This window comes from Lates calcarifer, linkage group LG7_1 (genome assembly GCF_001640805.2).
Source record: "Lates calcarifer isolate ASB-BC8 linkage group LG7_1, TLL_Latcal_v3, whole genome shotgun sequence".
In the NCBI taxonomy this organism is placed as follows: Eukaryota; Metazoa; Chordata; class Actinopteri; family Centropomidae; genus Lates; species Lates calcarifer.
In genome coordinates this window covers 19,968,794-19,992,667 of record NC_066839.1, presented here as the reverse complement: position 1 = coordinate 19,992,667, position 23,874 = coordinate 19,968,794, and the positions used below count along the sequence as shown (strand labels likewise).

The 23,874-nt window shown below is 39.8% G+C and overlaps 2 protein-coding genes across 5 annotated transcripts in view; both read right to left on the bottom strand.

The window, feature by feature from the left end:
* Positions 1-23,874, bottom strand: part of slc5a6a (solute carrier family 5 member 6a) — a 558,624-nt gene that overhangs the window by 146,988 nt on the left and 387,762 nt on the right. The gene's annotated exons all lie outside the window — the stretch shown is intronic.
* Positions 1-23,874, bottom strand: part of cnih3 (cornichon family AMPA receptor auxiliary protein 3) — a 65,791-nt gene that overhangs the window by 17,203 nt on the left and 24,714 nt on the right. For all 3 annotated transcript variants that reach the window (XM_051072044.1, XM_051072045.1, XM_051072043.1), the window contains exon 3: positions 21,467-21,514. In XM_051072044.1, the coding sequence (XP_050928001.1) occupies positions 21,467-21,514 (48 nt within the window). The remainder of the gene's footprint in view (positions 1-21,466; positions 21,515-23,874) is intronic.

The window sequence follows — 23,874 nt, the reverse complement described above, 5'->3', positions numbered from 1 at the left end:
AGCTTATATTTACACAGTTTTATAATGATCCATCATAAAAAGTTTTAGCTTGATCCACTTGCACTCAGTTTGGCAAGGCTACACAAGATGCTGCAAGAGAAGTCTTTGATTTCCAGCCAAATGAATTAATGAAATGAGTGGCATGTCTGTCTGTGCCTGATATTTAATGGCTTGTATCTCATTATTACACCATGCTCTGACATAACTGCCATGCAACTAGTCACATTTTAAAGCTACACAAGTTGCTTCATATCCAGACCAGGCTTGTAGGTTTGTCCACCACAGCCTGGTCTGGTATGACCAGTAGTTTACAGTATGTTACAGTTACTAACATAAAAAAAAAACTACAAACTCAACTACAAACTCAACATTGATAGATAATCACCTTAGAGTTATTACAGCAGTCAGTGAACAGGTGCCTAGTTACACATGCAGCAGACACAGAGCAACATTAGCAATCATTTGGAGTCCTTCTGCTGAAAAATGCTTTTAGTTCTGTTTTTGTATCTTGCTCTTTAGCTGCTAAATGCTTCAGTATGTTCACCAGCTAGTTGCTACCTTTGTGTGTCTGCTGTTGGTGCAGGGTGAGTAGGATACAGTTGGTTTATAAAAGCATTTTTACAGAGAGTTTTCTGCTGCTGCTAGACACAAGGTTGATGAGAGCCGTGGGACTGAACCAAAACAGTAAAGCTATGGGCCATATGAGGAACAATCAAAAAGTTCAGAGAACTGTCCTGAATGCTGCTGCATGGGCAGTAATGTGCAAGCAATAAAGCAAAGCAGCAGAGGGTGCAAGCAGTAACTTTTGTGAGTCAGTATTCTGTGTTTCGTCATGCAATCAACATCTGTATTACGTGTGTTTTTGTGGACACTTTTGTATTTGGAATTTCAGCATGCAGCAGAAGCAGCACATTACACACAGTCATTCAATCCACTGTTGACAGGAAAAACTGCTAAATGCAGACAACCATTCCTCACATTCACTGAGAGTGGTGATGTTATAAATCAGCATGTGTGTTGCTTTAATTCTCTTTCTTGTCTTAAGGATTGTAGATGCAAAACCAGCATTTTAAATAACACTAAACTACACTTTTAAAGAACAAAATGCATTATAGGGAGAAGAAAAGGCTCCTGATGCGCAGAGAACAAGTAGAAAGGAAGATCTAGATATGCTTGTCAGACAAAAAAAGACTACAGTTAGGAAGCACGCCAGAAAGAATAAAATCACTGAGGAGGTCTGCTTATACTACAGTTTTGTAAAACACTTATCATATTTACTTCTATATGAAATATTTATCATTGCTTCATCGATTCTTATTCACTGCCTGGGTTATTGTTTAGAACAAAGAAGAGAGAGGGGATGAGTGAGTTCAACTGTAACTATGAATATATTGTATACATGTGTTGGAAAGCCACTTCACTACTTTTGTGTGTTCTTCAGATCATCATTATTCTAACATGGGTAAATTATCATGTGTAATGGGAAAGGTGTTGCTCTCTACTGAAAAACCAACACAGTTATCACCAAACTCTGCACTTCCTGGTTTTATGACCCACAGCTTTTCTGTTTTGCTTCACTCTCACAGTTCTCATCAACTGTATTTACATTAGCAGGCAGCTGTTTTCAGCGACAAAAAAAGCTCTGATAAACCTACTATACAGTACATGCTCAAACTTAACCTAACATAGTGGAGCCTTTAGCACTTAAAGAACCAAAGTATAACACTGGCCCCATTTTCCACAGGAGCAGATAGAAACCAAAAGAGCTAAAAGGTGTGTTAATGTTAGAGACATGACTCCAAATGAATGTTTGCCAAATGTGTGAATCGGTGTTCACCAAAGCAATTTTAGAGGTGATCATTTGAATTAATTTCAAAATGATGAAGTAAGGGTTTTTTTTTGTTGCTCTCCATACCTAATCTACATTTCTGCATCCTAACAACTGACAGTGTTGCAGATGATTATTTCAGATTTAAATAAACACGTGTATAGACTCTGGCTACCACAGGAGTTGGCACACAACTAACAAAGCCTGGCTTACCACCTTGTGTGGGTCCCCAGCCAGTTTTGTTGCATGGCTAAAAGTGTGTGTCATGCAAATCCCTGTGAACATCTGAACAACCCAAATCATACTCTTTGTCCATTTAAATCTTTTCACCACTATAGTTAATGTTATTCACAAAGAAAGCCACTTCACTACTCATGTATATTTAAAAACATACAGGGCAACACATTATGGTGCCATTCTGGGCCTTGAACATTACTGTATACGCTGCCATAACAAGGCAGTGTTCAGGATGCATTATTCAGATGGCTACACGCCTCCTATTAACAGAAAAACATGTTTTCACTGAATAGCTCTTCAACAGTGGGAGACCAGAAAACTGCTGCTAAGACAAAACCTAAATATATCCATTTGCTTTCACACATACAGCAGGGAAGCTGTGCACACACATACACACACCAGTGCAGCACAGATGCAGTGCATGGATGACAACACACACACACACACACACTCATATGTACACAAACTTTCTCCTCCCCACACGCAGACAAAAGGCTTGTGGTAAAAAAAAAAAAAAACAAACAAAAAAAACAAATAGTCACACTAAGCTTTACATTCTGCCTTTTCTGTCCCCCTCTTGTTCAAATCCCCAGTGTATGTTGGCTGACAGCACTCAGATGAAGCATGATCTGTCACCGCAATGACTACGCAACACTGAGGAGTACATAAAACTTTAAAGACAACAACATGAGAGTCTGAATGAATGAGTGATAAAAGATGAAAACACCTTTGTGTACCCAAATGGCCTTGTAAAAGACTGTAAAATAATTACGGTGTTATAGGCATTTAATGTGAAAGTGTGAAAGCTATGGATGCCAGTCATGACACGCCAGGTCTTAAGCCATTATCTGATAGTAGTTGAGCATAAAACTGGTGACTCAAACTTTAAACTAATGTAGCCAGTAAAAGCTTTTTTCATTAAAACTCCAACACACTCAGTGTTTCTGAAAACTGCTGTATTTATTTGGCACAAATATATTTGTTGGTGGGAAGCCAGTGAGGGAACAATTTTTGCTGTTTAACTGACTTGCCCCCAGTCTCCTCTGCAGATTCATAGACACTATCCACAAGCACAGATGTCTACATAATGAGGACCTCTCATCAAACTCCCCACTGCATTGCAACACTATAGTTGGTGCTGTGGATAAATCTATAGCACATCATGGATTCGCTTGTACAACCCAGACAGTTCAGCACTAAATACTGTAAATCTAGTAAAATCTTATTTGTGTACAGTCTGGTATAATCTCAAATAAGTAGCTATAACTAAATAAATAAATAACTAGCACTGGGACCTTCGTAAAAGGCGTGTCTCTGTCTCACGTCCACACTGCTCCAGTGTCTACTGGAAGCATTTCAGAAGAGCATCTTCAAGCTGTCTGTCTATCTTCAGATAAAATACACTATTCTAAATGTTCTAAATAGTGCATATTGGCAGAGCTATTTAGTAATATGTACATAGAGTCACTAAAAATGTATGAAAAGAAATTGTTGAATGCAAACCTCACAAGCTGCTCTGGCAAAAATAGTGGTGCTTAATGAAAATGAAGAAAGGGATGCAGAGGAAGGAGCTCTGTGTGCACTGCAAGTGAGACACATGCCTGGAGGCAGTCATTGTTGCCAGCCTCCATCACAGAGCTGGAACACAACATGGCGACATTGGGTGGACACTGGAGGTAAAGCAGTATCAAGACTGTGCACTTGGAAAAAAGGATACACTCCTGTGTTCCCAGCAGCTAATTAAAAATACTGGTCTCACCAACCACAAGACAGACAACAAGGAGCTGCACCGTGTTGAAAAATATTAGCAATATTTTACATTTTGATAAGCCCATGTTAGGTCCCCAGGTAAGCCATGTGTCTGTTATTGCAGAGATTTGCACACGCTGGCAGAAAAACCATGATGTGGACCTTTGCTATATAAACTCTTCAAGGTCCTGTGAGTCAGGGAGTTGGACCAAACTCTAAAGCAGAAAGTCCTGTTAGCACTCTAAATCCAATGGTCCAAACACATAGTTTACAAGGTCTGCTGCACAGTCGGACCTATTTGTATGAACAGCTGTGTTGAAATTTGTTACATTTAATTTTGTCTGATTACACTGGCTGTGTTTATTGTTTACTCTTACAAACAACCTGGATGTATTTTTCAGTCCACCATCACAAACCCTATCAGGTCCAGATCTGACAGCAGTCCTCCTAATGAATGCTCCATTATATTATTTTTTTTTTTGTCCTGACACGTTTGTTGCTGGGAAATAGAAGACAAACACATGCACATACACACACAAAGAAAAGAAATGCAAATTAATATCAATTATTAAACTTCACTGTAAACTGCTGATGACCCTGCTGTGACTGCTTTGTATTCAGTGAACATATTCAAATACAGTAGGTGTGTGTGTGTGTGTGTGTGTGTGTTGGAGCATATACATTCAATTTCCATGCTAATTGTAGCAAACTATTTTCCTCCTTCAATCACAGACTATCTAGAAGATCCTGAAGCTGTGTGTGTGTGTGTGTGTGTGTGTGTGTGTGTGTGTGTGTGTGACACAAGGGACCCATCTGGGACTGTGCCTGGCTGGGACTGGAGATCTGTTTCCCTGGCTGCTGGTGCCCAGGGGCCGCCCTTATAACCATCTGATCCACCCAGCAGCAGCAGCAGCAGCAGCAGAAACACTGACAAGGCTTCATTCATGTGGGGATCTATATTTTACCCTGATCACTACTAAGTGTCCCATGATCCATAGTGTCTCTGCACTTTGGAACACTTTGGAACGGCTGCAATACCACACTGACAGAATTCATAACACTGTGTATGTTAGAATGCTACATGTGTACACGTAGTTACATTCTGATAAATCTAACTTACAAGAAATCCCATTTTTTTCTGGCATTTCCCACTGCTAATTTGGCATACGCTAAACACTCCAATTTGCCAAAATGTAAACAGATATAGGTGAAAAACAGTAGCTCAACCCACTGTTTTTTTTTCTCTGGGCATTTCAGGAGCATTTCACACTCTTCTGGAGTCATAACTCACAGACATGATACACATATTTTTAGATTCAATGTGACTTACACTTCCCGAGGATATCATTATCTCCAGTGTCCATTAGAAATAAACACTCATAAATCCGCTTAAAACCCTAAAAAAAACAGAATATTTGCATGAATTATGTATGAATGATATATTACGTGCACTGTGAGAGAGGAGCAGAAGAGTGACGAAGAAAGAGGTAGAAGGAGGTGTGGAAAAAGATTTTAACTCTGGTTCCTCTCTGGCACAGCAAAAAGGTTAAATTAGACTTCATAAAGTGGAACAGCTTCTGAAAATGATGTAAACAGTAGATTGATGTTTTCAATATGCTGCTACAGCAATAATGATGATTTTCCCCTGTGTCATTTATGAATCATATCTCAAGGGACAAAACAGACCAATTTCAAATGCAGGAGTGAGAAAAACATACTACACGTGCATGTCCATTTTGTGGGACGTCTTCATTCTGATTAGCTGGAATGTATCCATCAGTTTCTTCACACTTGGACACTGCTATTTAAAAGCTTTATTATCACCATTTAAAATAAATGTATGGCAGAATCTGAGCCGTCGGCTCCAACTGCATACAAACAACAGCATGTATGAGTTTAATGATATGCTTCCCTTAGCATGTTACCTGCAGTAATACAGCTCATTAACACAGAAGCCATTCTGGATGAGAGGACAGGAGATAAAGTAGCAAGAAAGACCAAAACACACACAAAAAAACAAACAAACCCAGTTACAGGAATTAAACACTGTTATTTTTTCTCAAAGGAATATTTAAGACATTCTATTGTCTGTTGTCTGTTAGTTGTGTTGTGTGTGTTTGCAGTGAATGTGTCATCAAATTGATTGTGTTTTATCTGCACTGCGCTCTCTCAGCCACCGTAATTCAGTTTGTTAGTCCATATAATTAAATAAGACTGAATCTAAATAAATTCAAAAACAAAAACAGATGAAAAACTTATTTCAATATAAATATTCATAGTACTTGCAGAGATAGAAACACAGAAACACATGATTTGTATAAAAAGGTAATTTAAACTAGTTACAATGGATCAGAAGGCTTTTTATCAGTGAACATATTTTGTCAGTGGACAGGCTACTGAAGTTTCTCTGAGCATTCTGCAAAGATTATCCAGTGGCAGACTGCAAGATCTGCATTGTTTGGATATTGTGAAGTATCAGGATGGGTTATACAGCAGTGATTGGGCCTAAACCTAAAAAGTCATCAAATAAAAGCAGTACAACCTTCCTGTCCGTTCGGCAGTTTGAAAACTTTAAAGCCTTTTTACTCAACATCACTGCCTCTGTATTAACTGCACTATTTCTATGTTGAATCAGATTATAACCTGCTGTGCAGATTATTGTTATTATTGTTACCAAGACAACAAAGGACTGGTACATATGCAGCTGCTACGCTCACATGGGTTGTATCCAAGAGCGGGTACAAATGACCTACATGGCTTAGGCATGACTTGTTAGAAATATGACATTGTCAAATTGTAAAACTGTAATTTTCTGATTTTGCATCTGTCTGAATGTTGTTGTTGCCTCACCATTTCTTTCCCCCCTCCACACATAGAAATTAAAAATACATGACAAAATAGGAGCAATATTTCACTGTCAAAAGGTAGACTAACAGCTTTGCTGACTACAGCTGAACTAAAACTAACCACAAACAAATGACTGAAAAGTGACTAAAACTAATGCATTTTCATCCAAAAACAAGATAAAATGAACAAAGTTAAACATGCCAAAACTGGCACTGCTTATTTTGAGCAGAGCCAATATAGAAATCCAGCATTTTCTGGCTCAAGCATATCAAAACTGTAACATTACGTTTTTAAAAATAGATTTCTGTGTCTGTGTGAAATATACCACAGTGTGGATCAGGAAAGAATTCCATCCTCTGTCTCTTCTCTCCTCCATCCAAACTGAAATTCATCCACCGTCACTTTCCAGAAAGAAGTGTCTCTGCTTGTTCACTTTGACGTACTCTTTCTTCCTCTCCCTTCCCCAGTGCTGGGCCAAACAGCTCTCAGACCTCTTACTGCAAATCACCATCCAACATGGTAAATGAGAGCTCCTACCCACGCTTCTTTCAGAGCCCAAGTGGAACCTGGCAGGGCTGCCTCGACTCGGCCTCAGCCTCTCCAGGTCCAATTAGTAAGGCCACCCGCCATGGAGTGTGCTCACTCACCGCTGAAAAGAGGTTGGAGAGCTTTTCAAATGTGACTTTTTAGGCAGTCCCACTTTGAGGCACGCAGAGTAAGAACACTGGGTCACCGAGCAACACTCACTACTAATGAGGGAAATAAATAAATAGAGACTAAATGAGATGAGAGAGAAGAGATGAGACAGAAAAAAGGATGTGGTGTTGCAGCTGAACAGCACACCAGTTTTACAGCTTCATGTCTCCACTCTTCATCTCACCCTGGTCACACTGACTGGTTTGTCACCCTCCAGGTTGAGCAGTTTTACAGAGCAGCAGCACATGTGAAAGCACAGATCTCAACAGTGCATGAGGCTGTGACACAGAGGTTTACTCACTTGCTGAGCTCTCAGATTTTGATTTGGCTGACTGGCACTTCTGAAAGGAGTTCAGTGAAGCCTCTGATGTTGCTGTCTGAGGCTGGATTCAACACACATACCTGTCAGGATTTGTTTCAGGGATTTCTTGTTCCCTCCTTTGGACTTACCATTCCTTCTGTTAGGATCCCTGTTTCAGTATTGTTTTTATTTCAGCCCGTTTCCTGCCACTCCTCATTAGCCCAGCAGATGGCCTCAGACTTTCCTCCCCATCCCATTCACCTGCCTGCCAGATCCACGTGCTCACCTGTCTTCTATTCTTGATCACCTGAGCCTCCCTGCCCACTCACACACCTGTTCCCAGTTTCCTCATTCTCCCAGCCAGTACTTAAGGCAGCCATTTCCACCAGCTTCTTGCCAGGTTGTTTCCCTGGGTGGATGCTATCTGTGTTTAGTAACCTGTTGTCTGTACCTGCCTGTCTACCAACCAGTCTTATTCTCTTCAGTTTGTATATTTAAGTTCCTACACTGTACCTACCCATGTGTCTGTGTTTGGGTCCTCCCTGCTTGTGCTGCTGCCTTGAGCTCTGGCCAGCCATGGACTCAGCAGATGTGTTATTTGATGATGAACTTTATGGTTTGTCATGTGAGTTATGTACTATGTGAACACATGGCTTTCTCCTTTTGAGTCTTTTAAGTAAGTTAATGCTTTGACTTTGGATAAGACTGTGATGTACATTTTATCTACAGATAACAGGTTGCACTGTGTTTAGCTTGCAGTACAATAGCAATTTAAAGAAAATTCATGAGTCTGTTTTCAACTCGTACAATCTGATTTCTTGTCCGGTGTCAGCTGGGATTGGTCCCCCCCCCCCAACCCTTAAAGGATAAGTGGTATAGATAATGGATTGACAATCATCTGCTCATGTTGTTCATCTCAGCAGTTACTGGAATTTATTTTGTTTATTTATTTATTTATTTATTTTTTGAAAATTAAAATAATGACATAAAAAGTTGAAATAAACCTCAGTTTTCCTTTACACTGAAAGCAGTATATTTTATTTACATGTGCTAAAACTGAATGAAAATATTATACCAGTTGCTAAATTACTAAAATATTGACATTTTTAAGATACAAGGATCTGACACGACAGTAGTGACACATTGCATACTACTTTCATTGATTGCCATGCTGCTGACACACCACTTTCCCTTGCAGCTGAAATATCAAAGGCTCCTCTTATTCATCTTAAACTCAGCTCGCTACAGTATTCAGCAGCATTCTGCTGATGCCCTTTCACCCTGAGGGCAGGGATGATAGGCATGAAATTGGAAGCGTCTTGTTTTTGCAATTGAGTTGATGAAAATCTCTTTTCGCATGAGTTGGTGAGGACAGCTGCCCCAGGCCTCTGTATATTCTAAAAGCCCTCATACACTCGGATGGAGTTTTGCGACTGGCGACATATGCAATATTGCCTTCAGCTGGGAGAAACTGATCGTCACTGAGACAAACCACATATGGAGAAATAAAATCGGATTTATTCTAATCACTGTATATCATTTTGATTTTCCACCTAAAAAAGATCATATTTTATTATCAAGGCTGCTCAAATAACTAAAACATTTGACAGTCAAAATTTTACTTTTTAGATATCAGGAGCCATTTTGTTAAAGCAGCTGAAAACTTCCTCTGTCTCGTTTTGTAATGAAAGGCTTCAGCTGTGTGTCAAAGTGAGGATTGCCAAGAAGAATTTCCTTTTGACTTTGACAGACACACACATACACAGACACATGGTCTCATGTCTTGTTGAAAGCATGTGACAGGATCAAAATCTTACTGAAAGATAAGTCAGTTGTAAAAGGAGTTCCTGATATAAGGGTTTTTGACACAAATAAATAAGAACTAGAGCACCCATCACAGCAGGATCCTCCAGTTCTCTGTGCCCATTAAATCACTATTATCTGTAGTACAGTGCATGAGGTTCTTCCTGTGTAGTTTCAACAGCAGTACATGTAATGGATATTCTTTCTTTTATCTCTTTGCTTTCTAATCTCATTAAAGGTCTTAATGTGTCCGTGGAATGAAAATGGTACAAATTAAAGCTGTGGTGGTGCAACTGCCCAGAAAGTCAAGACCTGTCAGTCAGTTTGACTTGAGACAAAACATGATCACAAAAGCATTTATCTTGAAACAATTACGACTCAACGTACAGTGAGATGAGGAAAAAAAAAACAAGAGCAAAACAATACAAATCAATTAAATTAGTTACTTTTATTACTATTATTAATATCAGTCAGAGTCTGAGCTGTCACACAAACATATACAGAGCACACACCTTCAGCTACTGTGTGTGTTATTGCCTAACAAGCTAACTAGCATCTGTGCAGTCATTACATTTACCATGATTAAATACACCTAAACAAACAATTTGCACAAATAAATTGACACTGGCACTGTGGACCAATAAATTCAGAAACATATGCTTAACACACTGCTTTTTTCAATATCTGTGCATGGCAGCTAAAGACTGTGACTGTCATGGCATATAAAGTATGGTATGGGTTAGGGTTTCAAAACTAAAACATTTGCATGTTTAACTGCTGTGATGGGACGAAAACATCATTAACCACCCGACCTCCACTCCTTGACATAAATCATTAGGCGTAGAATTGTCCACTGTGATCATACTTCTAAGTGATACTGGGCTGAGTATTTTGGTCCAACTGAGCTACCCAGGACTTCATGTGGAAACAATGCCTCATGTATTGTTTCTTCTAGTAAACACGTTCATTTTTTCTGCCTCCTCCTCCTTTTCCTGCCTGGCCTCTTAGAGCAGAGATTCACAGACTCTCTGACAAGCTAATGAGTCCTCCTCTCCAACTCTTTCCTCTGCATCCCCTGTCTTCACCATTCAATTTGATTACAGCCCTGTTCTGTTTTGGAAAACATGTGCATTGGTAGCCATCTGAGATGCACCATGATGCAGGAATGGAGAGGTTCTAGCAGTCAAGGAATACCCCCTGGTTTTTAAATGGCTTTCTTATTGAGAAGTGGCTACATCTGCACTCATCTCATCCAGATGTTACTGTGAAATCATTCATTCTAGTAGTCAATATTAGAATGAATATCCAGCACAATGCCATAGCATTCTGTTCTAATGTAAAGCAATAGTCTGTCCATGGCAAGACATTAAGACATCAGCTTTTGGGCAGATTACAGCTGAATTAACAGTAGACATTTATGATCCTCAGAGGATGAACCTTGTCTTTTTGGTGCCACTTGATCTTTCTAATACCAGGTACAATTATTTTTCCTAAACCAACACTTTTGTCTATGACCAAATTGTGTGTGTTACCATTAAATAAGAGAACAAATCACTTAACATGTGAATAAAATATTTATAACAATGCATTATGGCATTATGGTAATGACTTCTCCCATAGCACTCACAGGACAGTTATTTTAGTTATTCAAGAATAGGATGAGATAAATCAATCACTGTAATAAGAATAGCAGTATCAATTGTTTCTTTCCATTCATTATGTCTATTTATGAATAAACAAAACCTAATTGCACACGTTCTCACTGGCTCTCTATTGCAAGGGTCTCTTGAATAACATGTTACCACTCCTCCTTGAGGCCAGTGCTGTCGCTAACCAAGTAAAAAGTGACAATGATTACAGGGGTCTACCGTCTATAAAGATTCTACTGTGATGCACAAATAACAGTAATTAAACTCAGAGCTACATGGTTTCAAAGGGCCTGCATATCCTCACGGTGCCCCTGCTCGTGACTGTCAATGACTAAGAAGAGAATGCTGTTTAAATTTTCCAAGCAATTGCTTTAGGAATGGAGCAATGGGGCAGCAGGAATGTAACTATGCTTCCATTGCTGAGCATCTTTGCCATGAGCTGAAACACTGCCACTCCTATGTTTCTATTACGTTAATGTATTTATCGATCATCACTATGAGAACAAACTGACTGTAAGTAATACAGCCACTCTTGGTCCTCTTGAATCCTTGTAAGGAAATTGTCCTTTTTTTCTCCAAAAGTCAGCGACCACTACCGAGCTCAGTGACACTTAATGTAGGTTTTTGCTGTCACTTCATAACCAACATTAGCATTAACAGCTTTTTACTTCTAAGAGCTTCAGCCATGGTTGCGTTTACAAGGCAAGAGGTTAGAATATGCCCTTTGGACAGCTTTACTTCTTCATCCTCCCATGCTGGACTTAGGGCAGACTGGACACTACAGTGACTCATTATCACAAAGTAGTATTACGACGGGACGGGCTGGGGCTACCTGGTTAGCATGTTAACTTCAGGAGAAGAAAGGAAGTGACAAAGTGATATGTTTCTTCTAGACTGGTGAGTGGGCTAAAAAGCTGTAAATGCTAACACTGGCATCTGCCTTTAAACTTAAAAGAAACAATGATTTGACATTTGTTGTGATAATAAGCACTATTAACTGATATGAATTTTTTTAATGTGATAGCATTTTTGGCCATGTCTCCCAGTCCTAAAGCAGCCCTTAAACATACAAATTTAAAATAGGGTTTTGAGATTTACTTGTTATTATTATGAAAAAATGCAACATTTAGTAACACACAACTGTGGAGTACAGCCTCTCTCTCAAATCAGAGACTGTAGATAAAATACATGTGTATTTAATGAACTATCCAGAAAAGATCCAACATTCTAAAAGTTGCTGAGGGAAGCTCACTCATCATAGAGCAGCAGTATTGATGTTACTGCAGAAGTTCAGGTCACTGGATTACACTCATGGATGACACTGTTGGTAATTCTTTTCAATCTGCAGTTGATGGAAAAAAGTGCAGCAAACAGAAAGAGGCCACACTTGACATAACTGAAACGTGTTTATTGATTCAGTAGAGATCTGTGTGTGTACACCCCATGCCAAGTAAAGCCACAAAAATCGCCCTGTGTCTGCGATAAGAGTTGGTCTAATCGGGTTTTAACACAAATGAAATGTTGTGCCAAAATGAGCACCATTGTGGCACAGCATCACCTTAACAGTACAAACACAGCCTAAGCCCAGCCTCTCCTCCCGCATCGTTTGGTGCCAGGAAATTACCAAACAGGGACAGATGCAAAAACATAAACTTGTGCCCAAGGGAAACTGCTTAAAAACTGCATTTTCCTGTAAGCTTGCATTGCACCTACATGAAAATAAAGCTCATAGAATCCACTGACTGCTTGTTCACTGCTTGAATAGAGGGAGATCTCTCACTGCTGTTTTAAAAATATCTACATCGACTACACTAATCGCCTGACTGACATCTACCTTTTGCAATAATCCTTAATTTACAGTCAAAATGCATCCTTTTATATCTTCACATGCGTCTGTCATGCACACACACACACACACACACACACACACACACACACACACACACACACACACACACATTCAAAGCTATAATCCCACAAACAGAACCACCATCTGTGCAGTGCAGCCAGTTTTCCTTTGTGTCCTGTGTCTTGGCAAACTTCATAGTTTTATCAAAGTATGCAGGACAGGCCCTCAGTGGCCCCACATCAGACAATACACTTCACACAGACTACATCACCTGCATGCCCAGCTGCTGATTTCTATTGACTGTCTCTCTCTCTCTCTCTCTCCTCTCTCTCTCTGAAATATATATATATATGGACATAATGTGTGTGTGTGCTCATAATGGTGGATGAAAGCCTGAGAGAGGACAAGGGGACAGACTGAGTGTGTTAGATGTGGAGATGGATGTGACCTGCATGATGGACACAGCAAAGGAGAGTGAGTCAGAGAGAGACAGGAGGGGGCGGTGAAGGAGGGAAGGAGGCGAAGAGACCTTTGTACTGAAACTTCAAAAGTATCACAGCAGCCACAGGAGACCCTCCTCCCCCCCATCTAATCTGACTCCTCTGCATCCTCAGATCTGATTGGCTGTAACTGGCAAATGGAGCGAGCTTCACCTTGACATCAGTAACATGTAGGATGAAACGAAGGAGCCTGCCACAATTGCATTTTTAGCTTCCAAACAATTACATTACTATCCATTAATTCCTCTATAACCATCCCTCCTATTAATAGATTAGATTTAATTTACAGTGGGCTACAGTGGCACATGTACAGATTCAAATACAGTATTTCAGCTTCATTCACATCAACTGATGTGAATCCTATTTCTCATTATTTTGTGTTAAATTGGGACCAGTCTCCAAGGTGTGAGGCAAAAGTTTCATATTCCAGTGACAGGGACTTTTAGCAAAGTGAAAGTTTCCTACAATGAGACCAGCAAAGATACTGACCTGCGGAAACCCAAGGGAGTGAAAGATTGAGTGGGAAAGCCTGAAAAGCTGGTCAGAGTATGTGTCCAACTCATCTGCTCTAATATTTCAGGATATTTCAGGTTCTTTTCTAGCTACATTTTAATAAACTGGAACTATGTGAGTTATGTTTCAGGCTGCAGCAACTTGCAGTCTTCTGGCCAAGTCTCCAAAACCAAAGAAGTTGCATCATGCTCATCTTTTTCTTTAATATTTGCAGAGCTGTGCACCATGAATTTATCCCCCAGTGTCAGACTGTCAACACCAAGTTCCACTGCACTGTTATGAGGACACTCATGCTGGTGCAAATGCCCTTAACTGTGGCGCCATTGCAGAAAAAAGTGATAATACATAAAGATACGGCTGCATACCTGCTACAGTTTGATTAAAATTATTACTGTATTATAATTCATCTGTTGCATTTAAGAAAATGGGGAACTCATAATATGCAGAATTACTGATTTATCTAATCATGTCATGCAGTAAATACAGGATAAACTGTCAAAGATATCCAACCACATACAAGCAAAGTGGTTAACCAAGCAATCCTCATGCAATATTTATCACAGTGTTGAGAATGCATTGAGAGCTGTTTTGCCTTGGGCTTGAATCTACAGTGAGTTAACATCCAGCAGGCAGGCTGACCGGCTGAGTTTATATTCTCTGAGAGAGTTCACACCATGATACTGCAGTGCTTCAGTTTGAAAATGCTGCATTCAGTACTGCTAAGTTTGTGAAAGTCTGCATGTTAAGAAAAATACCCTTGAATGTACATATGGAGGGATGGATACTAAAGCCCATAAAGTAGCATCTGGATGGCCAGATGGTTAAGTGTTCGTACAGTAATCAGGAATGCTGTTGTTTGTCATGTTTTACTCGATGCAGTAGCGAGCAACCATGTAAACCACTGCTGTATGTTATAAGCATTAAGTGTGTGCTGTCTGTTTGCTAACAACATGCTCTTATAAAATCAGACAGGTGTTGACAGTGTTCTCTGTGCAATACCATTCCTTTCATGTGTGAGCACATGGATGTATACTGTATGCATACTACTATTGGTTATATGGATGTTTCATCACTCAAGCAAAATCAACTGATTTAAGCTTGCAATTGCTGTTTTTCTGAAATGATTTGTATTTACACATTTCTGGTGTCAACATTGATGAAAGTTTTGGTTTTTCTGATGTTTTTCCTCAAAAACATTCATCAGTTCTTCAGAGACATGAGGTAAGAGTGTAGGTAGAGGGTAATGTGATACTAGTACAGTGTCAGACTTTGAAAACCCATGCTCTGACCCAAACCAGACTATAATACACATCAATAACATTTCCTGTGCAGAATAGAACAAAATTTCAGAGACAATATGTTCTTTTATGAAGACTATGACCATGAAAATCCTGGCTGTTTCCAGTTCATGCAGCACACTATTAATATTCATTTCCTGCTGAGCCTAACAGTGGTTGCTATTTTCTTGTCAAAGACGAGTCTCCCCTTCCCCCTCTCTTCTTCTTTTCACACCAACCCCCCCTCTGCTGCCCCCCCCCCCCCTTCATTTCTCTCTCCTTCACCACCCTCCTCCTCCTTGCTCTCCCTGTTATCTCCTACCTCCTCCCCATTTGTTTTTTTTTTTTTTCCACCTTTCTCTCCACCTCTCAGGTCTTCTTTCCTGGCAACAGTGTGTGGGATCAAGGAAGCACTGTGGTTTGCATATAAGCTCATTATTCTGACTGACAGAGAACTTACACAGCTCCTGCATGAGGGATCACACAGAAGACATCACACATGTACAGCCTTTTATCAGCAACAGACTGGATGGCATTGTCATTGTTTTGGTTTACATACTGTCTGGCAGTTGCATAATTCCCTTGTATAATCTGAAGCTCGCGCATAAGTGTATCTCTGTGTTTCATATGAATGCATTTGGTTGTTTTGAAGCAAAAGCTGGACTTTCTATGAATATTATATGTGAAATGATTTGTCATTGTCTTGGAAAAAATTCAAAAGGCAAAGACCATTTAAACCATTTGGCCATTTTTACTCTAATAACAACCAAACAAACACATACAAAATAAACATTTATTTTGATAATTTCAATTCAAAGTTATTCAAATTCCTAATTTGTGGTTAAGCATTTATGAGACTGATCTGAATATCCTGATTGCACTTACAGTATGCACATGAGGTCAGCACTAAAGATAGAGTTTCCCAGGAAGTTCAAGTGCTCATTTCATGAAATCTTTGAATAATAAAAGCTCATATTAGTGTCATAAAAAGCAACCAAGTTGAAACAAAACAGATGTTTCTCAAATAAACTCTTGGTTTGTCATAGTGTGTTTTTGCTTTTATTAAATCAGGAGTATTTTAATGATACAATTCATGTTGAAAGAAGTTCATATTGGAGTGCAACCAATACAGTCATACTTTTATCTGTTCACTTTTCATAATTAGTTATTTTAAGTTTCAGTCTTTGTTTGCAGCAGCCTGAGGAGCTTTGTTCAGACAGAGAGGATCCCAGTGGACTTGAGCTTCCAGCTCACTGCAGTGAGAAATGAAATGCACTGAAGCCTTTTCACGGATACATTAAACCTACCATGAACAATGTTTACCACTGCAGGATCTACTGAATGTGGTGGCAGATATATACTGGAAAGGCAACTTCAGTGTAGTATTAGTGTTCAAAGCCATGAAATGCTAAACCTGATACCATGATCCACTGGTCCAATGTTGCAGTAACTTTACTGTATCACCTCCAGTTAGCAACAGTCTATACTGTGGTGTTACCACTAGATCTTAGTTTATGTTAGAACACAAAAATCTCTCTGCACAGCAGCTGAGAAAGCACTGTAATTAAACACACACTTATTTTACTCAAGCACTTCTTTTGGCAAATTTTCTCAAACTTTCTATTTGCTAACATGTTGTTCAAATCCTGCTGGTTAGCAGTTAGCAATAGCTGCTCTTTCTCCCTGTGTTTCTCTATTTCTGTCTTGCTCTCAGATGATAAGTTATTCCTCTACCTCATTTAAGGGAAATGGTATCTGTGTTAAATGTAGTTTATTTGCTGCTATGGAGACAAAGCTAAGTGAAACAGAGGTGCAGCTCCACACCATGGAAAATAACTCTTTAGCTAGTCTGGCCCCAGTAGACACTGCAGGCTGACTATAAAATAGTATAAAATGGTAAATTGTTGGATGTTGAGTGTTAAGAAAGGCACCAGCTAAAACTGGAAAAACTGCGCCAGGTGGGAATATACTGTGGCATATTAAAATGTTTCAGTGTAGAAGGACTGATGAAACTGTTGCTATTGTATAATAAAGTGTGGGAAGAGGGAAGAATGCCAATGAGCTGGAAGGAGGTGATAATTGTTCCTGTAGGGAAACCTGGGAAAGATGCTAGTAAGCCAGAAAACTTCAGACCACCACACATTTGCAAATTAATGGAATGGATGGTAAATGAGAGGCTTATGTATTGTTTGGGGAAAAAGAGGCAGGGTGGCAACATACCAAAGTGGGTTCAGGAAAGAAAAGGACATTACGTACCCAGTGTTGCCTGGAGGATGAAAAAAGGAAAGCTTGGGTTTTTTAGTAATTAGTGTTACAAATGTCAATTTTACTTCTGGAACCAGTTTTCCCTCCGCTCTTTATAGTCTTAAGAGCTGGTTGATACAGTTATCATCAAGCAAATAATCTCAATATATAACCTGTTCTCTGTTATCACTTTTCCACCAAACTAGCTCTGATTCTTGAACCAGTCCCATTCAGGACTCTCAGTACCTTGGTGCTATCCAGCAAACCAGCCTATGTTTCAGCCAGTTTTGAGCAGAACCATTGTAATCAAGGCTGTGTCATTATTGGAGGGCATTGTACAATGTACAACAGAAGTTAACAGTAGTAGCAAGATGGCGGGTCCCCTTGATTACCTGTCAGCATTTGTGCTGTTTCTCACATGAATTTTTCATTGTTGCCCTCTCCATCTTCTCTTTGCTAGCCTTTAGAATATGATACATCCACTGATGTCGTCACGTTTTGTGCTTGAAAACCTTCTATTCTGTGGTTCTGGATGGGAACTGACTTTTCAGGTTCTGAACCAAGTTTATATTTGGGTGGAATGCTCCTAAAAGTGGGTGAATGAATTCGAAACCGAACCCATTTCCATGTTGGTGGAAAAGGGGTATTTGTGACTGTGATGACTGTTCTCCACAGGGATGCAAACATTATTTCATAATTCACTGATCTGATCATCACCTGATGACACAAAACTGAGTTTTGAAGACGTCAGCATGGCAGCAATTAAAAAAAAAGCCCTTGGGATCTTAGAAATAAACAGAGTCTATTACGTGCTGTGCTCATCCTCCTTCACCTGCTCATTACTACGCTTAGAAAGGTGCAGAGAGAGGGAGGGGCGAGAGGAGAGAGGAGAGGAGATAGAGGAGGAGAGAGAGGAAAATGGGTGAGACAGGCCCAAAAATAAAGAAAGGAATAGCGCTAATGAGTACACTCAGGTTTGCTCAGTTGCTGTGACAACGTGCCAGCTCAAGCCACTGCACAGCTAATGAATAACACACACATACACACAGACAGACACGCACACACACGTACAGCTGAGAGTAAAGGACACAGTATATCCCTTCAAGCTTTTGTCATCGTCATGGGTCTGCAGCCATCCAGAACCCATCAGAACACAGCACACTCCACTGAGACCAAAAATGGCACGTGTCCATATGTTTGCCTGTGTTGTGTATGTGTCTGCAGTGAAAACTATCAAATACCTATGCCAACATGAAGAAACACAGCCAAAGCTTTGAACCAGATCAATCAGGACCACCATGCCGTGACTGTGCCAGTTGGATCGAGCTGTATGGTTTTCGGGGAGGAAAGACGAGCTCTGGAGAAAGGAGGAAAAACCCTCACAATGCAGCAGCCTCAGGCATGCCAAACTGACTGGCCGGAGTAAAAATATAGTCCCTAACTTATTTATATATATATATATATATGTATATATATATATATATATATAAGCATATATCCTACTGTAGCTTATAAATTCTGTGAATTTGAGCAGATGTGTCTGTTATTGTTCTGGAGACGTGATGCTCAATGCTATTTGGAGAAGGGTTCAACAGTATAATGACATAAATATATACACTAGGGATAGACCGATTATCGGCCAGGCCGATTATCCCCATATCCTGCTATAAAACTGAAGTTTAGGAAAATGCATTACACAACGGAGAGCTGATGTGACACTTATTGCTCACTCCTCCTTTCGAAAGGCTGAACTGTGACAGCATACGGCCACTGGCTGTGAGCGCAGCTGCAGCTGCTCTGCCTGGCTGAGGTGGGTGATGCTATGGATATGGCTACAGTCGCTGTTCTGTGTCATTAAGCCACACAGGATTTGAACCAACAATGCTCATAACAGATAGGACAATTCACTACACACACACACCCTGTGTGTAGTTGGTGTTACACCCATTCTAAACTAATGCAATTATAACAACAAAAGCACAGCAAAGCCAGTGACCAAAGCCACATAATCCCAGGGTTAAAGTCATAATCTCAACTACATCCTCTCTCAATCAGTGTAGAGGGCTAGGTTAACTAGCTCTGTTATCTAGCCCCAATGATCTATCTATCTATCTAGCTGAAGTGACACAGAAGAGACTGAGGGTATAGTGATATAGAGGCAGGTGAGAGTCTGCACGGTGGTCGCAACCAGCAGAGCACTAATACATAATACATAATACTATATTATAATACAGCTCAGCCCTCCTCTATGGATCAGAGAGCATACAAAACGTATTGCGGGATAAAGCTAAACATTATGCGAGATTCAAAACTATGACAGAGCACAATTCAAATGTAGTTAAGACAAACACTTCCACTGTGCTCTTTTATGTTGAGATATTTCAGTAGATAAAAGACAACTTTGATTTGCTGATGGAGCTAAATGAAAAGTCAGGGTGAAAATGTCATCAGGCTTCATCCTCTGTGCACCATGAATCGCTGTATCAGCTGTCATCCAAAGTGATGGACGGATCAACCAGTTAATAAACTGACTTTGCCACAGATAGTCACTAGTGAGGCTAAAGATTTCATTGTGATATCAACCATCCATCCATTAGCCAGACCATTTATCCTTGAGGGCAGTGGGGGAAATGAAGCCAATCCCAGCTAACATCAGGTGACAGGTCACCAGTTTATCACAGGGCTGTTGAGTCATAAGGAGACGTCAGCTAATTTTTGCCTTGGGGTCCTGTAGCAAGTTAATCTGGCCATGCTTGTACAGTACCTGAAGTACCTTCACAAGGACTACCAGTGATTTGCAGGACCATAATATTGTGCTACACTGGGATTATGAAAAAGTAGCATACAGCTTTGACTTGACTCCCTGAGGATTAGTTGGCATTTTCACTTAGAATATAACCACTCATGGTGAAAAACAGCTAATGCAGGTGTTGACACCAAAATGACAATTCTGTGTCCTAACAAAAATTAATCTGATATATTGCATATTGCCTGAGTTGCTTCTGGAGATGGTTTTTCATGGAAACAAATGTTGAGAGGTCTGTACTTAAACGTATTGTGTAGTATTCTCCTTTAAGCTGCACTGTGATACAACATCTAAAGCTACCTCTAGTGATCCCTGCACAGTAGGTCACAGCTGCAAGGACAGTGCATCTGGATGTGTGTCCGTGAATGTGCATGTACTGTATGTTGCTCTGTGTGTTCATGCATGTGTGTATTGTCTCTGCATAAGTACTGTAGGAGAATGTCTTCTCCAGGGGCCAGTGGAGGGCCCCGGGGCTCAAGTTGACAACACTGATAACCAAGATCAGCTGTTCAGCTAATGAACCTCCAGCATAAACAGACACAGACACACATACACACTTGCACGCACACATGCATGAAACACACAGACACAGCTTGAGTTTCAGAGAGGTGGAGGGAGAAACAGATGTCACATTGAAGCTGGGAGGAGGCCTCCTCTCATCCTCATACAGATTCCTCAAGGCAAACTGTCTGCACCCACAAAACACACACACACACACACACACACAGCATACATCGGTAGAACACAGAGCACAAAACCTCTCAATCTCTGCCTCCCCTTTGATGCCAGTTCAACACGAGGCAAGAAGACAAAGGCAGCATCACTGTGCAAATCGAGAATTTATTAACGAACTAGTTTCACCAGAAAATACTGATATGCAGCTCTAAAACTGAATACACAACTCTCATGCAGCAGCCTTGCAATCAGAACAAGTTAAGACAAAGACCATTTCTACAGTACAACATTAAGAGGATATAAAATCAAAAAGCAAATGACATGCATGCCAAAAACATGTTTAAATCATTTAAAGTATCTTATATTCACTGAAAGAAATGTGTCATCTGCAAACAGATTTTTCGAAAGATGCATCTCATTGGTATAGTAACTGGTAATTGATCATATCTAGAGCCTGCACAACACATGAGATGTGATAAGTCCTCTCCTTACCTTTCTCAGCAGGTTGCAGATCCTCTCAATGTTTCGCAGCCTCTCCCTCTGTAAAAAGGCAAACGGAGAAAAGGTAAGTTCTAGGACTCACTGGAACAGTTATTTTATTCATGACAGCTGAGTATGCTGACATCTGACGAAAGATGAAACAGAATAGATATAGTCAAAAGTTTGTTCTTATACTGTATTTGGAGGGAAAGTAAGAATGGTTCTGAGGTTCAGAGTGGCTACATTTCCAGAAATTTGCTCAAAAATATATGGATGTATATAAATATATGGAGAAGGTACAGAGACTATGAACTTATTTTAATGGATAGATGCCAAAAGTATGGATTCAAGTCCAAGTCATGTGGATTGAGTCAGACCAATGGCTGTATAAGAAACTGACAACATCCCCCCAAAAGTGAAGCCATAACATATCGATCACCCTCCGGTGGTTAGCTGCTGCACAGGTCATAAGCCCTGCTCCCTCCATGTTAGCTGATAGGACATGGGTCAATCTATGTTCAAGGTATGGATAGTTCAGAACCACAGTTTGACTCCCTGATCACTACTGTGCAGACTCTGCCTCCAAATGACATTACCAGGGCAAGATGGCAGCACTTGTATCCAGGATGTTCTGGTTTATTTTTTTCTTTGGAACATGTGTGTTTTATGTGTTAAGATACAGTCAGACCTGCAGAAGGGAACAGGAAGTAACGTGGGTAGGGCTGTAATGAAACATAAATTGCAGGAGCTAGCATGACTAATAACAGCATTCCACAAGGTTGTAAATTATACACCTTCTTATCAAACACTTGTGTTAATCAGAATCCCTCTTTGTGTGCTGCTTATATCATTTTTCAGTGCAGTTATAAAACAAGCATGATTGAGAGGTCCATCCCACACCCTCTGTCAAACAGGCAAAACACTGGAGATCCTCATGACACTGTCAAATGTCAAATTTCAGTCCGACTGATTCACAGCTACGAAGTGAATGAGTCTTTCAGCATTCTTTGCACAAATGAATGAAGCTCTGATCTTTGTGGAAATCAAAATCTGGTCTGACTACACCATTAAAAAGATTTTTCTTTTGTTTTTTGAGATGTATTTCACCACTGTGCCTCAGTGTTTAGTGCTCAAACATCAAAACTATGTCTGTGCCTTAAACCAGTAATTCCATGCTGTACAGTATCTATAAAAAAAAAAAAAAAAAAAAAATATATATATATATATATATATATATATATATATATATATATATATATTGTCTAATGAATTGGTCTCACATTTCTAGACATGTTTTTCTTTATACATAAAATCAGATATTTGAAAAAGATTATATTATATGTAAAAACTGTATTTTTACAGTAGTGTTCTGTTGTTCTAATATTTTGGACCTGAGCAGAGCTCTATCTCACTTTGGGTGTTTTAACACAGTTTTTGTTACAGTGCATTCATTTGATCCAGTTAGTTTTGGTGTCACTTGCATTTTGTAACATAACACATAACGTGTTATGCAAAGTTGTCTACATCCACAATCACCTACATTTGCTGTGTCTAGTTGTATTTGACATTGATTGGTTTACAAGCATGTGTCTATGTTGTCAATTCACTATCCTCTCTCTCTGACCTTCTTAGAAAATTTTGTGCATTTTTTCAAATTGACCAAACCAAATTGGACCAAACTGAAAAGTCAGAGTGTCCTGACTAAGCAAGGTAGGCATGAAAGCACCCTTAAAGATCTCATCATGTTTGAATTGTCTCCACATTAGAACAGTGGCTGAGAGGCTGAGTATTTCTCCAGCAGCAGGAGTTGCCATTATGTTTATATAATTCAGTACATTTTAATATTTCTACAGTCTTTGTGTGTGTATTAAGCTGTAAAATGCTTAAATCAGCAACCTCCACAAAGCTGAGCCACTGTTTCACCAAGGCTTTTAACATCAGCATCAAATATTAACTCATTCATACAGAGACGCAATGTGGACTTGAGTGGCAGTGCAGTGTGTTCCGCAGGGGGCGATGCATAGCTCTGGCTGCTTATGAATCATATATTGATCTGAGCGTCACGCTGTTTGTGCTTGCGGACAGTCAGTTTGACTTTATCTCTACTCCTCATAAACTGGCTGCTAATGTCAACAACAGAGGCTCCATGGGAACGATAAAGTATATTAAAAAAATATTTCAGCTCATACAGAACATCAAAGCCGGCATGTTTAAAGCTGAACTGATATTTAGCAACCACACATGAAAAACAGGATTAAAATGGATGAAAGTGTGCCGTAATAATTGGAGTGAAAACACATTTTGCTGCCCATGAAAACAACACTTATGAGTGTCTCTGATTCTCTACATTGGTCTGCTTATTGTTATTTACTTTTCATATACTGAGAGCCACTGGCAGTATGTGTCTCTATATACAGTAC